Source organism: Bos indicus x Bos taurus, chromosome 1 (genome assembly GCF_003369695.1).
Source record: "Bos indicus x Bos taurus breed Angus x Brahman F1 hybrid chromosome 1, Bos_hybrid_MaternalHap_v2.0, whole genome shotgun sequence".
In the NCBI taxonomy this organism is placed as follows: domain Eukaryota; kingdom Metazoa; phylum Chordata; class Mammalia; order Artiodactyla; family Bovidae; genus Bos; species Bos indicus x Bos taurus.
Window position 1 is genome coordinate 148,543,718 of NC_040076.1, and position 17,066 is coordinate 148,560,783.

The 17,066-nt window shown below is 46.4% G+C and overlaps 1 protein-coding gene across 5 annotated transcripts in view; it reads right to left on the bottom strand.

The window, feature by feature from the left end:
- The window catches only part of HLCS (holocarboxylase synthetase), a 214,160-nt gene that overhangs the window by 165,919 nt on the left and 31,175 nt on the right, over positions 1-17,066 (bottom strand). For all 5 annotated transcript variants that reach the window (XM_027548789.1, XM_027548791.1, XM_027548793.1 and 2 more), the window contains exons 3-4: positions 5,683-5,845; positions 3,775-4,712 (exon numbers count right to left, since the gene is read on the bottom strand). In XM_027548789.1, the coding sequence (XP_027404590.1) occupies positions 3,775-4,712; positions 5,683-5,845 (1,101 nt within the window). The remainder of the gene's footprint in view (positions 1-3,774; positions 4,713-5,682; positions 5,846-17,066) is intronic.

A 17,066-nucleotide genomic window follows, 5' to 3' on the forward strand; every position in this document is an offset into this window, starting at 1 on the left:
CATCTGAATCCCACTGCATGTCCTCTATGTTGCTACCCAAGGGTGTGCCTCTCCTCTCCAGGGGACAAGGCTGGTGCCGGGACGGACGGTCAGCAAGGCGGTGGGTCACGTTTCATCCAGGTGACCATGTGACTGTCCGGAGATTACCTCTTGCAGGCGGCAGATATCAAATGAGCAAGCTCTGTCTTCACCTGGGGCTGTGGGTGGTGGGGGGTGGAGGGTGGTGGTGCGTGGTGCATGAGTGTTAATGGTACATGTGCCCCCTGCACAAAGCAAGTACTCTGGGGGGCTGTTACTGAAGTCACTGTCACAGGGGGGAGATGTGGAGAAGGAAGAGGAGAGCTCCCCCTAGGAGCGGGCCTTGGGATTGCAGGAGGTGAAGGAAAGCATGGACATTGTGAAGGGCTACTGTCAGTTTCTGGAGAAGGAAATGGCAACCCACTCCAGTGTTCTTGCCTGGAGAATCCCATGGACAGGGAAGCCTGGTAGGCTGCAGTCCGTGGGGTCACACAGAGTCGGACACGACTGAAGCGACTTGGCGGCGGCGGACTGTCAGTTTCAAGATGAGGTGTTTCTACAATGGAGACGGGTCTTCCCTGGTGGCTCAGAGAGTAAAGAATCTGCCCGCAATGTGGGATACCTGGGCTCGATCCCTGGGGTTGGGGAGATTCCCCTGGAAAAGGGAATCGCAGTTCACTCCGGTAGTCTTGCCTGGAGAATCCCCATGGACAGAGGAGCCTGGAGGGCTGCAGTCCATGGGGTCACAAAGAGTTACACATGACTCAGCGAGTAACACGCATACACAGTGGAGACAAGAAGAGAGGCCACGTCTGCCCCTGTACCTCGCTCCACAAAAAAGGCCACCGGGGTGCGTGCTAGCCACACTCACCCTCATGGTCCTCTGCGGTTTGCGACCAATGTCTCGCCCTCCAGCTGTAATGATGTTACCACAGCAATGGGCCCATTTCGGTAACTTGGCTTTGTCTAAAATTAAGGCATTTAGACCAGACCCAAAGCTTTAGTCAAAGCTTTGGTTTTTAGTCATGTATGGATGTGAGAGTTGGACTGTGAAGAAAGCTGAGCACCAAAGAATTGATGCTTTCGAACTGTGGTGTTGGAGAAGACTCTTGAGAGTCCCTTGGACAGCAAGCTCAATAAGGACACAGAATACTTCAAATCCATTTCACAAGCTCTACTTGGACAACTTCATGCCAACGTCCTGGTTCAGTTGATAATCGAGTGTCGGCCTTAATCCACAGCCTTAAAATTTTTCCTGCATGTCTGGTCAGGAGAGCGGTACACCAAGATTGCCTTTTTCTGCATGACGATGAATGCCCAAGGCATTAACTAGTTCCCCGGCCGTGAGACCACCACCTACTGTGCAGCTGTGGTTTGCCCTTGAAGCCCTCCTCTTACTGGGTTACATCAATGCTCCATTTACTACAAAGATGAAGACTGTGAAATTGAACAGGCAAAGAGGAAACGAACCAGCCTGTGCTCATATTTATTGGTTGATCTCGGCAGTGCGGTAGTGACACAGGCCTGAGGAGCAAACAATACTTGGGCACACAGAGAGTGGAAGTCATTTAAAATCAAAAATGACATTCTAATCCTCTGAATCTCATTTTTGAAGCTGCATCATATTGCCTTTTTTTCCTAGGGCAGTGCATGCAGTATCAAATTTTATGACAGTGATGGGGTCAATTTAAATGGTGCAGCAGGCAGATTTGCTATGTAACTCGGAGCAATGGATCGCCACAGTGCCAAATCAATTTTCTAGTACAAGTCTATGCACCAGGGTGGTAAAATTCACTACTCGAAGCTGAAATACAGCTCTAGGAAGTCAGGTTTTTAAGTGGATTTTCTGAGAATGCGCAGTTACTATAGTTACCATATTTGCAGAGAAAAAAAAGAGGAGCATTTATTAGGCCTCCAAAAATGAATTATGGGATTTGCAGCCCACATGAAATCAGCTTGGGTTGTACATGTTTATCTGGCCTGATGGTCAGATTTCTTCATTATATGCATCTATAATCTTCATTATATACATCTATATACAATTCAAGAAGTATTACCTTAAGAACGAGTGAGTGAACTTCAGAATAGTAAAGAAACAAGTATCTGTCCCCTTGAAGAATGTTTGATCAGAAAACCCAAGAGACTTAATTTGTAGGAGAGCTGGAGAGAGACACAGCATATGAAATGAAAAGAAGCCACACCAAAATAGAAGGCAACAATTCTCTAACTCAAAAAAAGATCCGTATAATAAAACAAAATCTGTTACCCTCATCCTGGGAACCATTCTGGGCAAAAGAGCCACATCTACTTAGTTTTCTCATTAGATCACAAATCCTTAAGGATAAGAGTTCACCTAAACTCTAACAAAAACTTTCGTCCAAAGGTATTAAAAGATCTGCAGTAAATGATCAGGAATTCTGAAGCAGTCTATCCTGCTACCTACCATTTGCTTAAACAAACAAACAAAATGCTAAAAGGGGAACATGGGGGAAAAAGACAGCTCTGGCGCCAAAGGCACCCCCTAAGGACGGGAAGGGAAGTAGCATCCTTTCATCTCTGTTTCCGTTTTCTTCTTACTTATGTATTCGTGTGTGTGTATGTGTTAAGTCCCTTCGGTCGTGTCCGACTCTCTGCAATCCCACAAACTGTAGCCCACCAGCCGCCTCTGTCCTTGGGATTTCCCAAGCAAGAATACTGAAATAGGTTGCCATTTCCTTCTCCAGGGGGATCTCCCCCACTCGGGGATCAAACCCGGGTGTCTTATGTCTCCTGCATTGGCAGGCGGGTTCTTTACTACTAGCACCACCACCTACGTAATAATTTGCCAGAAATCACTTCAAGATCACTTCACTTATTTCAACTTGTGCTCAGCACTTAGATTTTAAGAGCGACAAATCATAAAGGAACTAAGGATTTAAAGGTGTTTTCAACACAGTATCCCAGCAGTGGGTGAGTGTCCAGGCACATCCCTGACATCAACTACAACATTTTAACATGATAGACACTACTGTTGGGAATCACCACCCCAAGGTGCTCAATTCCCTACATTAAATAACAGTTTGAGTTTATTAACTAGAGTGTTTTGAGGCAAGAGAGTGAACTGACGGATTTTAGAAAGAGTATTACCAACCAGAGGAGAAGGGGGCAGCAGAGGATGAGATGGTTGGATGGCATCACTGACTCAACGGACATGACTGTGAGCAAACTCTGGGAGATGGTGAAGAACAGGGAAGCCTGGCGTGGCTGCAGTCCAGGAGGTCACAAAGAGTCGAACATGACTGAGTGACTGAACAATATAACCAGTATACAGTTTAAAACAAGTAAGAAGCTTTGGCTAACGCTTGGTTAACCAGCAGTCTTTAATTAGCCTTAGCTAGTAAAGAATCTGCCCACAATGCCGGAGACCTACAATCAATCCCTGGATTGGGACGATCCCCTGGAGAAGGGAAAGGCTACCCACTCCAGGATTCTGGCCTGGAGAATTCCATGGACCGTGTAGTCCATGGGGTCACAAAGAGTCACACACGGCTGAAGGACTTTCACTTCCATTCTCTCCTCCATCACAAGCCTTTCGGTGAAACAGGATACAGGACAGCCCACATCTCAACCTGCAACTCACCAGTGGCAAAAATTCCCCGGATAAGGACAGAAGTACCCTACCCACACGGCACACAGACCCTTTAGTTACCCCTTCAGGAACCTTCAGAAGCCATGTCCCATCAAGAGACCCAAAGACCCGGCTGCCAGCTTCCGTACCTGGCAAAGAACAGCTTCTCCTCCGTGAATCCCGAAAGGCACTTGCACCACAAGCCTGTCCCCATCCTCACTGTCCAGGTGGCCGTGGAGCTTGCTGGGGCCGAGCGGCTCCCCGGGCCCCTCCTCATAAACGCAGCCACTGCTCAGGATGCTGAGCCTCAGCAGGCTCCCGTCTGCCTTGCAGAAAACCAAGCTCTGGACCGTGTCCTGCAGCGGGGACTTGCTGGTCACCCGGAAGCCAGGCAGCGTGAAGGACGACGCCAGGGCCAGCACCTTCCCTCCCTGAGAAAGATAGGCCATGAACCTCCGGGACAGGTCCTCGGGGACGGGCTCCCCGGTGGCGATGACCAGCAGCAGACAGTTGTCTGGCCACGGGTCCCTGAGAGCATTTTCTGGAGGCAGGTGGTACAGAGTGTAACAGTCCGTGTCCACACAGTCGGCCAGGGCAGATCGGACCTGCTGGAGCCTGTCCTGGCCATCCCGAGAGTCAGAGCCCACGTAAAGGAGGATGTTGGGGGCCTTGCCCATGACATTGACCCTCCTCTCATCCCTCTCAGGGCGGAGGTCATCGTCGAGGCCCTCCAAACCGCTGCTGTAGTCGTACGGGAGATCTGGAATGTTCTCTGCAGAGGCAAACCTGACGGATTCAATGGTGCTGTTCTCAAGCTCCAAACACTCATGGCAGCTGGACAGATGGAGGGGACAGTGCTCAATGGAGCCCACGCCTCTGTCACCGTCCATGGCTGGCTCATTGCCCCCAGGGGCCCCGCCTGGCCCCCTTGTGGATGCAGAACCAGGAGACTGGGGGTCCTCCATAGTGTCGGGCTCAGGAGGGTTCCTCTCAATACAAGATTCAGGGTCAGGCTGCAGGAGCTGGGCTGGCAGGTCTGAGGCCTGACCCTTAAGTTCCTTTAGGGCAGAGTCCTGCAAGTGGACAGCTAAAGGGAAGAGAAAAGACAGCCCATCAACCCTCTGCCTTGCCTCACATCTCAGTGCAAAACCTCGGGGCCTTGTCTGTACCGCAAGACCTCCATTCCACGCAGCTCACATCACCTTCTAACTCTGCGGCCTCCGTGGGATCCACATAACCGCTCCCCACCCCCCACCCCCCGGTTAGAAGGGTACCCCTGAGAGTCCCCAGTGAAACTGCAGAATTTCCACACCTTTCCCATACAGATCAGAAAACCTCAGACCCTCGTATTGATTGGTGAACAGTTGGAGTTTCAGAGAGGTGACTGTGTCCACTTGCTTACAGATTCAGTTGTGTGGGTGTCAATCTTTTATGCGATAGTGATTCTAAGAAACAAGGTGCAGGGCCTCCCCGGTGGCTCAGCAGGAAGGAATCCACCTGCCAACGCAGGAAACTTGGGTTCGATCCCTGGGTCGGGATGATCCCCTGGAGAAGGAAATGGTAACCCACCGCAGTTTTGTTGCCTGGAGAATCCCCATGGACAGAAGAGTCTTGGCGGGCTGCAGCCCATGAGGTTGCAGAGTCGGACATGACTTAGCGACCATACCACCAGTGTTGCCCTTACTGCTAAGTGCTGCTAAGTCACTTCAGTCATGTCCGACTCTGTGTGACGCCATAGACGGCAGCCCATCAGGCTCCCCCGTCCCTGGGATTCTCCAGGCAAGAACACTGGAATGGGTTGCCATTTCCTTCTCCAATGCATGAAAGTGAAAAGTTAAAGTCAAGTCGCTCAGTCGTGCCCGACCCTCAGCAACCCCATGGACTGCAGCCTACCAGGCTCCTCTGTCCATGGGATTTTTCAGGCAAGAGTACTGGAGTGGGGTGCCATTGCCTTCTCTGTGTTGCCCTTAAGTCATACCAAACAGGAGTGCTCAATCGTCCTTAAGCTTGTTAACGATGGCATCCTGCTATGATGAAAATTTCCCCAAGTTACTTACACACGATCTTCTGGGGTATCAGTCCATTAGCCATCTGGAGTCTATCTTCCAGGAATGCCACCCCTAGCTTGCTGAAGTCATCCACACTTGCTTTGGCGATTAATTGATAAGGATCCCCAGGTCGGCAAGCTAACGGCAAACAGCAGTCAGACCACTTCACAATCTGAGATAGAGTGGGCGAAGGAAGGTGAAGAAAGGGTGAGATTTTTCTTCCTTAAAATAACCAGATACTTTACTTTTCCCTTCAGCTCCCACCACAGTCAAACCCAAAGGGTTACTGGATGTTACATTTTAACATCAAAGTTGTCCTGACTGGAACATTCTCATCTCTCCCTGACAACAGGGCTTACAAAGCACTAGACACAAATGCTCTCATTTCAAAGTATCACTGAGGGCTTCCCTGGTGGCTCACTGGTAGAGAATCCACCTGCCAATGAAGGACAAACGGGTTCAATCCCTGGTCCAAAAATACCCCACATGCCAAGGAGCAACTGAGTCCATGCGCCACAACTACTGAAGTCCGAGGGCCCTTGAGCCTCTGCTCTGCAACAAGAGAAGCCACTGCAATGAGAAGCCCACACGCTGCAGCTGAAGAGCAGCCCCCACTCGCCACAACCAGAGAAAAGCCCGCACAGCAACAAAGGCCCGATGCAGGCAAAACTAAGTAAACGAAATTTTCTAAAAAGTAATTCAAGTATTGGACTTCCCTGGTGGTTCAGTGGTTGAGACTCTGCGCTTCCAATGCGGGGTGGGCTTGATCCCTGGGTGGGCAACGAGGATTCCACATCCTTCAAGCACAGCCAATAATAGTAACAGTAATTGAAGTCATATACTGCTTTTCAAGGGACTGAAGGGGAAAGGGCCACTCCCCAGACACTGGGAAAATCCGCTCTTCAGTAATAGGAACACAGTAACTCCACAGTATCCATGATGTAAACAGATCATGTTCACATCATGATACATACATACAAATCATACTACAGAATTTCTTAAAGTCAGGTCCAAGACCCAAGGCAACAGAAGTCCCCTGGGAACACGTGAAAACTCATATTCCTGGGTACCACTCTCTGTCTGAGCGGGAAGTGAGAGCAGTTGTGACCGACTCTCCTGAGCGCCCGCCTGTCGCAATGCACACTTCCACCACAAGGGGGCCAGGGAAAAGGAGAGACAGGAAAGGGAGACAAAGCTCAGGCCTTAAAGCTTTCCAGCATTCATCAAAGAACTGGAAACTGGAACAGGCAGAAGGGGAGCTCCCTTGGGGCCGGGAGCCTGACTAAGGAGTCCAAGGTCTGGGTCTGGTTAAACGCAGCTAATTGTCGCTGTCTGTCCTTAGGTTAAGTCTCAGAACCTCTGAAGTCTCTGCTTATTCGTTTATAAAACAGGAATAATGGGGGTACCCATCGTGTTACAGGTTCATTATGCTAATAAGATTAAAAGTTAATGTCATGCCCCCAGTCAAAAGCTTGGGACAGAAAATGTGTCTGTGTTAGTCGCTCAGTCATGTCCGACTCTTTGCGGCCCCATGTACTGTACCCACCAGGATCCTCTGTCCATGGGATTCTCCAGGCAAGAATACTAGAGTGGGATGCCATTTCCTCCTCCAGGGGATCTTCCCGACCCAGAGATCAAACCCAGGTTTCCTGCATTGCAGGCAGATTCTTTGCCATCTGAACCACCAGGGAACAGAAAAAGTGCTCAATAAATGGCAGCTGCTATTACTAGACATTATGAATTTGACTTTAAAAGCAATACTGAATATTTGATTTGTCGTGTGTGCATGCTTAGTCACGTCTGACTCTTTGCCACCCTATGAACTGTACCCCACCAGGCTTCTCTGTCCATGCAATTCTCCAGGCAAGAACACTGGAGAGCGTTGCCATTTCCTCTTTCAGGGGATCTTCCTGATTCAGGGATCGAACCCGCATCTCCTGTGTTTCCTGCATTGGCAGGTGAATTCTATAACACTGAGCCACCTGGGAAGACCCACTGAATACAATGGTCCTTCTCTAAGATACCATGAATAATTTCCCTACTTGCCAAAATCTTCTCAGGAACATACTGCCCCCTCTTCCTGAAAATGCTGTATAAATAAATTTAATGCTGTATAAATAAATAAATTAAAAAATCATCTTAAAAGCACTGGAGAATTGATGAGATAATGAACTTCTGAGCCAAATGCGAGGATAAATCCTGAACCTACAGAGATAAAAGGAATTCCCACAAGTCACTTCTGCCCTAAGTATACTTGCCCATCCAGGACACTTAGGGTTTAAAAGTCAGGGTCCAGCAGGCATCAAGATAGACATATAGATCAACGGAATAGAACTGAGAATATAGAAATAAATGTATCTATTTGAAGACAATTCATTTTGAACAAGGTTGCCAAACAACTCAAGGGGAAAGAATAATCTTTTCAACAAATGGTGCTGGTAGAACTGGACATCCACATGCAAAGAATGAAGATGGACCCCAATGCCAGACCATGTATCACCAGGTATAAAAATTAATTCAAAAGGAATCAAATCCTTAATAAGAGCTAAAACTACAAAATTCTTAAAAGAAAACATAGATGTAAATCATCATGATGTTGAATCAGGCACTGGTTCCTCAGGTAACACACCAAAAGTACCAGCAACAAAAGAAAAAATATATATAAACTGAACTTCATCAAAATGTGCTTCAAAGAACACTTTGTGAAAGGACATTGACAAAATGGGAGAAAACATTTGCAAATCATGTAACCAATCAGTAAGAGATCTGTATCCACAATATATAAAGAATTCCCACAACTCAACAATAAAAAGACAAACATCTAATTTTTTAAATGGGCAAATAATCTGAACAAACATTTCTCCAAAGAAAATACACAAGTGGCAGCAGCACTTGAAAAGATTCTCAAAATCATCTGTCGTTCAGTTCAGTTCAGTTGCTCAGTCGCGTCCAACTCTTTGCGACCCATGAATCACGGCACGCCAGGCCTTCCTGTCCATCACCATCTCCCAGAGTTCACTCAGACTCACGTCCATTGAATCAGTGATGCCATCCAGCCATCTCATCCTCTGTCGTCCCCTTCTCCTCCTGCCCCCAATCCTTCCCAGCATCAGAGTCTTTTCCAATGAGTCAACTCTTCACATGAGGTGGCCAAAGTACTGGAGTTTCAGCTTTAGCATCATTCCTTCCAAAGAACACCCAGGGCTGATCTCCTTTAGAACGGACTGGTTGGATCTCCTTGCAGTCCAAGGGACTCTCAAGAGTCTTCTCCAACACCACAGTTCAAAAGCATCAATTCTTCAGCGCTCAACCTTCTTCACAGTCCAACTCTCACATCCACACAAGACCACAGGAAAAACCATAGCCTTGACTAGATGGACCTTTGTTGGCAAAGTAATGTCTCTGCTTTTCAATATGCTATCTAGGTTGGTCATAACTTTTCTTCCAAGGAGTGTCTTCTAATTTCATGGCTGCAGTCACCATCTGCAGTGATTTTGGAGCCTAAAAAAATAAAGTCTGACACTGTTTCCACTGTTTCCCCATCTATTTCCCATGAAGTGATGGGACCGGATGCCATGATCTTCGTTTTCTGAATGTTGAGCTTTAAGCCAACTTTTTCACTCTCCACTTTCACTTTCATCAAGAGGCTTTTTAGTTCCTCTTCACTTTCTGCCATAAGGGTGGTGTCATCTGCATCTCTGAGGTTATTGATTATTTCTCCTGGCAATCTTGATTCCAGCTTGTGTTTCTTCCAGTCCAGCGTTTCTCATGATGTACTCTGCATAGAAGTTAAATAAGCAGGGTGACAATATACAGCCTTGATGTACTCCTTTTCCTATTTGGAACCAGTCTGTTGTTTCATGTCCAGTTCTAACTGTTGCTTCCTGACCTGCATATAGGTTTCTCAAGAGGCAGGTCAGGTGGTCTGGTATCCCCATCTCTTGAAGAATTTTCCAGAGTTTATTGTGATCCACACAGTCAAAGGCTTTGGCATAGTCAATAAAGCAGAAATAGATGTTTTCCTGGAACTTTCTTACTTTTTCGATGATCCAGCGGATGTTGGCAATCTGACCTCTGGTTCCTCTGCCTTTTCTAAAACCAGCTTGAACATCTGAAAGTTCATGGTTCTATTGCTGAAGACTGACTTGGAGAATTTTGAGCATTACTTTCCCAGCATGTGAGATGAGTGCAATTGTGCAGTAGTTTGAGCATTCTTTCGCATTGCCTTTCTTTGGGATTGGAATGAAAACTGACCTTTTCCAGTCCTATGGCCACTGCTGAGTTTTCCAAATTTGCTGGCAAATTGAGTGCAGCACTTTCACAGCATCATTTTTCAGGATTTGAAACAGCTCAACTGGAATCCCCTCCACTAGCTTTGTTCATAGTGATGCTTTCTTAGGCCCACTTGACTTCACATTCCAGGATGTCTGGCTCTAGGTGAGTGATCACACCATCGTGATTATCTTGGTCATGCAGATCTTTTTTGTACAGTTCTTCGGTGTATTCCTGCCACCTCTTCTTAATATCTTCTGCTTCTGTTAGGTCCATACCATTTCTGTCCTTTATCGAGCCCATCTTTGCATGAAATGTTCCCCTGGTATCTCTAATTTTCTAGAAATCAGCGAACTAAAATGGACTGGAATGGGTGAATTTAACTCAGATGACCATTATATCTACTACTGAGGGCAGGAATCCCTTAGAAGAAATGGAGTAGCCATCATGGTCAACAAAAGAGTCCGAAATGCAGTACTTGGATGCAATCTAAAAAATGACAGAATGATTTCTGTTCGTTTCCAAGGCAAACCATTGAATATCACAGTAATCCAAGTCTATGCCCCAACCAGTAACACTAAAGAAGCTGAACGGTCCCATGAAGACCTACAAGACCTTTTAGAACTAACACCCAAAAAAGATGTCCTTTTCATTATAGGGAACTGGAATGCAAAAGTAGGAAGTCAAGAAACACCTGGAGTAACAGGCAAATCTGGCCTTGGAATACGGAATGAAGCAGGGCAAAGGCTAATAGAGTTTTGCCAAGAGAACACACTGGTCATAGCAAACACCCGCTTCCAACAACACAAGAGATGACTCTCCACATGGACATCACCAGATGGTCAACACCGAAATCGGATTGATTATATTCTTTGCAGCCAAATATGGAGAAACTCTATATAGTCAGCAAAAACAAGACCGGGAGCTGACTGTGGCTCAGATCATGAGCTCCTTATTGCCAAATTCAGACTTAAATTGAAGAAAAGTAGGGAAAACCACTAGACCATTCAGGTATGACCTAAATCAAATCCCTTATGATTATACAGTGGAAGTGAGAAATAGATTTAAGGGCCTAGATCTGATAGATAGAGTGCCTGATGAACTATGGAATGAGGTTCGTGACATTGTACAGGAGACAGGGATCAAGACCATCCCCATGGAAAAGAAATGCAAAAAAGCAAAATGGCTGTCTGGGGAGGCCTTACAAATAGCTGTGAAAAGAAGAGAAGCGAAAAGCAAAGGAGAAAAGGAAAGATATAAGCATCTGAATGCAGAGTTCTAAAGAATAGCAAGGAGACATAAGAAAGCCTTCCTCAGTGATCAATGCAAAGAAATAGAGGAATATACTTCAGAGAACTGAAAACATATGCCTGCACACAAAACCTGTACACAAGTAGCAGCATTATTCATCACAGTCAAAGTGTGGAAACACCCCAAGCGTTCACCTATATTGTGCTAAGTCTAGGAAGCCAGTTATTAAAAGGTCACATATTGAATGATTCTGTTTATATAAAAAATCAAAATGGAAAGATCTATAGAGTTAACAAGTAGATTAGTGGTTGCCAGCGACAGAATGCTGAGGAGTGACTGATGGGAATCAGAGAAGAATGCTGATGGGTATGTAGTTTCTTTTGGGGTATGAAAATGTTCCAGAATTAGTGATGACTGTACAGCTGCTAAATTGTAAATAAACACTTTAAAAGGATGATGTGAATTATATATCAATTAAAAAAAAAATTCTGGAGTCCTCTAATGTCTAACCCTACTCCACAAAATCTTTACTCCTTAAGATTTCACTTCTCTCCTTAAAAGAGAATTCAAATTAAATTTAACTTTGCTCCTTAGACAAACAGTCATTCTAAAAGCTGAGAAACATTGTCTTAGAGGTAAAAATAATAAACACAAATATTTATGATCAACAGGCTGAAACCCACTACTCAGTCTAGAGTATCTGCAGAAAGAAAAACCTCAGAATTCTCTTTTAGCTCTACATGTAGGTTTCCCTCACAACTGCAGGAGTCACAGGCTCCATCCCTGGGTGGGGAAGATCCCCTGGAAACGGAAATGGCAATCCACTCCAGTTTTCTTCCCTGGGAAATCTCATGGACAGAGGAGCCTGGCAGGCTACAGTCTGTGGGGTTGCAAAGACTCAGACACAACTGAGCAACTGAGCTCACATACACTCGACTGACTGCCACCTCTGCACAGGTTCACCTGGAGGGTGGGTCTGACCCTTGCAGGCTTCAGTACAATTCTGCATTTCAAATACAATCCAGTCTACAATCCAGACAAAGATCTAGCTGATTTCCAGCTCGGAGAATGCAGGAAGGATGTCAGCTCTGGAGAATGAGAAGATAAACGACCACCTCGGTGACAGCTGACTTTTCTGATGAGGGTGAATGGGAAACAGGAAAAGGAGCAATGAATGCAACCCCCCTGCCGGAGACTAAAAGCATCTTTGTTCTCAGCATTACGTCGGGGAGAATGATGGGTGATGTTCAGCTACTGGAGACCCAGCCTAGGATTTAGTTGTTCAGATCTTGACGTAGCACCCTGCTACCGCGAGCACCAGCATGGAGCTGGAGCTCAAAGTAGGCACTAGGTGTAAAAGGAGCCAACAATCAAATCCTCACGCCTGGGAGGAGAGCCACAGGAGGTAAACAAAGCAAGGGGAAGGACAGGAAGTGGCCAGAGAACAAAATACACACTCATCCCTGATCAAGTTTCTAAACCCAGCCAGCTGTTTCCTCACCTAAATGCGTTTCCTTTTTCTAGGAACCTGGTCCGTGAGCCACAGACCATGCAAACTCCTCCAGCAGCACCGTGGCCCCATCAAAGCAAAGCCACACAGTCACTAAATGCAAACAGTCTGCTTCCCTTTTGCACTTTGAGATGGAGACAAAGAGGCAGAGAAAGAAAGGGGAATGCAAGCCAAAGGCTCACTCCCAAAGATCAAAGCCAAGGAAGCCCGGTCAGCCCAAAACAAAGGGATTTCCTCGCCCATGCAGAAAGCCCTTCCGAAACCCAAGCTCGCGACTTGAGGCTACAATGATCACAGCAAAGGCAGTAGGTGTCTTCTCCACTCAGTTCAGTTCAGTCGCTCAGTCGTGTCCAACACTTTGCGACCCCATGGACTGCAGCATGCCAGGCTTCCCCATCCATCACCAACTCATGTCCATTGAGTCAGTGATGCCATCCAACCATCTCATCCTCTGTTGTCCCCTTCTCCTCCCGCCTTAAGTCTTTCCCATCATCAGGGTCTTTCCCAGTGAGTCAGTTCTTCGCATCAGGTGGCCAAAGGATTGGAGTTTCAGCTTCAGCATCAGTCCTTCCAATGAATATTCAGGACTGATTTCCTTTAGGATGGACTGGTTGGATCTCCTTGCAGTCCAAGGGACTCTCAAGAGTCTTCTCCAACACCACAGTTGAAAAGCATCAGTTCTTCGGCGTTCAGCTTTATAGTCCAACTCTCACATCCATACGTGACCACTGGAAAAACCACAGCTTTGACTAGACGGACCTTTGGTGGCAAAGTAATGTCTCTGCTCCACTCACCTCAATACAAATGTGCACACGGAAGGGGATCCTGGGGCCAAGGGCGCTGGGTTAAACCCACTTCAGTGAACTACCCCTCCCAAGGCTGCCTGCAGCGGGTGCTGAGCTGAAGCTCTGCAGCTAATGGGAGGATGGGAATCTTAACAACTAGCCAGGTGATGGTTAATCTTATGTGCCAACAGTATCCGGATACCACAGTATCTGGATATTTGGCCAAACATCATTTCAGTGGTGACTGTGAAGATATTTTTCAGATGTGGTCAACATTTTAAATGATTTCACTTCGAGTAAAGTAGATCATCCTCCTGTAACACAGGTGAGCCTTGTTACAGTTACAGCTGAAGGCCCTACAAGAAAAAGACTGTGGTTCCCAGATGAAGAGGGAATTCTGCTTCTAGACTGGCTTCAGACTCAAGCTGCAACATCTATTCTGCAGGAGTTTCCAGCCTCTGGCCTGCCCTGCAGATTTGGGACTCCCCAGACTCCACAACTGGGCTTCCCCAATGGCTCAGTGGTAAAGAATTCACCTGTAATGCAGGAGACGTGGGTTTGATCTCTGGGTGGGGAAGATCCCCTGGGGAAGGAAATGGCAACCTACTCCAGTATTGTTGCCTGGAAAAAATCCAAAGGACAGAGGAGCCTGGCTACAGTCCATGGGGTCAATGCATAAGCACAGACTCCACAATCACATAAGCCAGTTCCTTAAAATAAACCTTTCTTTCTGTCTTTCTCTCCCTTCCCCCACTACTTCTCTGTCTCCCTCCCTCCCTATATGTGTGTGTGTGTGTGTGTGTGTGTGTCTGTGTGTGTGTATAATCTGCGCACACACACACACACCCCCTATTCTGTTTCACAAGAGAACCCAGATAAACACAAGTTATCATTAGTGAGCCTGGGTAAGATCAATGTCACTGCTTCAACACTGCTAATTTTTTGGCTCTCATTTCTCTTCTCCCAATTCAGTGTAATTACATGTTAGGTTTTTTAAACATCTAGTAATGAACAGATTGAAAGAGAGCTAGACACACAAAGATGTGAAGATCTGAAACCAGGACAGTCAGGGGAAGAGGTTATTTCCTACTTTCAGCTACTCTCCGTGCCTTTTGGGTTTGGGAACAAAGGATATAGCAGGACTACAGAATTTGTTTTCACTATTTAGCAAGGTACTATGACGTGTGGCACTTTTAAAAGAAGTGGATTGGAAAACCAAGTTAACAGTATAAGGGATATGATAAGTCCACCCACAACAAGCAACAGTTGAAATGATAAAGTGACCCTGATGAGACCTAAGATGGATCTGCAAAACCATAACTGACCAGAAAACTCAGTGAAAAGGGTGGTCTCGGTGTTCTAATTTGCTGAATAACTGAGAGCTAATCAGAAAATAACAGAAATACCTTGTTGCTATAACTTTTTTTTTTTTTTGGCCACACCGCACAGCATGCAGGATCTCAGTCCCCTCATCAGGGGTCAAACCTACACCCCCTACAGTGGAAGGTTAGACCACCAGGGAGGTCCCTGTCATAACCGTTTTCTATTATGTGTGTTATTTAGAAGCCCGATAAGCATGTGAGGCCCAGCATCTACAGGGTACTATATTAGCATCCACAATTTTTCACTTTATATCCCTGTCCACCCCCCATGTTGGTAAGCCGACAAAGAACAGAAGTTTTAACAGACATCCCCAGAATGTCTCTTCCACCATGTCCCATGAGGCAGACAAATCACTAAGCTGAGCCCAGATTCAAGGGAGGGATATAAAATTCCACTTGTCCATTAAGAGGAAGGAATCTGCAGCCACCTTAAACCAAATCTATAACACGGGTTTCAGCCAGCTCATTCACTCCTCCACTCTGTGTAGAAATGGCACATCCTGAGACGGCTGTGTTCTCTCTGCCTGGTCCCTGCGTGGGAAAGAAGCGTGGAGTAGACCCAGCTTGAAACAGCAGCCAGAGACCTGCTCAGCCTCATGTGCGACATGAGCAAAAAACGAAGATTTGCTTTTAGAAACCACCGAAATTCTGAGGTCACCTGTTCGTTCCAGCCAAGCTGACTCCAACAATGTGCAAAACTGCATTCTTTAAAATAGGGGCCCCTCTACCAGCCCCTCCTGCCATAATCCCCATCTCCAGGAATGACCCCCAATCCACCCAAAAATCCATCATCATCTCCTAAAAAAGCTCCTAACTCTGTCTCCACACCTCTCCTCCCTGCTACCAATACTCTGCAAGGTTCATCTCTTCCCACACAGGGTACAATCCATTCCAGGTTTGCCTCCCCCAGATCCAGTCTCCAATCTGCCTGCATTATGATCTTTAACATACGAATCTGCTCATTCTGCTTTAAAAAAGAAAAAGAAATGTTTTAGCCTGCTGTCCACAGGATAAAGTCCAAATTCCCAATTAGTGTATATAAACCTTTATAATCCGTGTACCCTATGTATTTGCCATACTATTAAAGAACATTTAATTCTGATACATAGAAAACCAGAAAAACAAATAGCATGAATTTCATGGATATTGTCAGTCACTTTTAAGATGTGATGAAGACAAGCAAAAGGAACATATGTGTGCTAAACACTGATAAAAAGAACAAAACAGAAAACAGTATTGCTCCCAAGCAGAAAATCAAGGATGGACCAAGTAAATCCTAGGTAATAGTAAGACACGGATCTGCCACCTCCCAACTGACCACCTCCCAGTTAAAAAGTGAAAGTGAAAGTCACTCAGTTGTGGCTAAGTCACTTCAGTCGTGACCGACTCTTCATGACCTCATGGACTGTAGTCCACCAGGCTCCTCTGTCCATGGGACTCTCCAGGCAAGAATGCTGGAGTGGGTTGCCATGCCATCCTCCAGGGGATCTTCCCAACCCAGGGATCAAACCTGGGTCTCCTGCATTGCAGGAAGATTCTTTACCATCTAAGCCACCAGGGAAGCTCCAGTTGACAGTTATGTCATCCCTAAATCAGCCACCCATTAGGGTTCCATGCATATTCTGCCTAGAAACAGGTAAAACACACAGCTTCTCTGCAGGTCACTGGTAAGCCACAGCTCTTCCAGACACCCTGACATCCTGAATCTCCCCAACAGAGCAAGCGTGTGCTGGCCACAGGCAGCCTCCACCTGCAGAGTCCCTGTGACGGTATCCTCAGCGGGCAGCCGATGTGGCAGACAGAGGCAGAATGTGTCAACCTTGCCTAGCTCAGGATTCAGGTGTGCAGTCCTTCCACCCCTCAGGAGCCCCATTCCAAGTGTTAACAGAACCCAGAACTGTTTCTTGCTTATATTTTGAATTAATTAATAGACTGTGCAATTTGAGCATCTTAACTTGGTCTGAGAGCCTCTCTATTCCGTGACCACTGGGTAATGTGACCATTTGGTAAAGTTGGTAATGTTTGGTAATGGAAAGCTATCACTGGTAATGTTGATTGGTAATGTTCTGGAAAGCTATCACTGCACCAATGTAATTTGATGCACCACAGGGTCACAAAATGAGTTGGACATGACTTAGCAACTAAACTAAAATAACAATACTCCAGCCACACCTTCAGAGAAGGCAGTGGCAC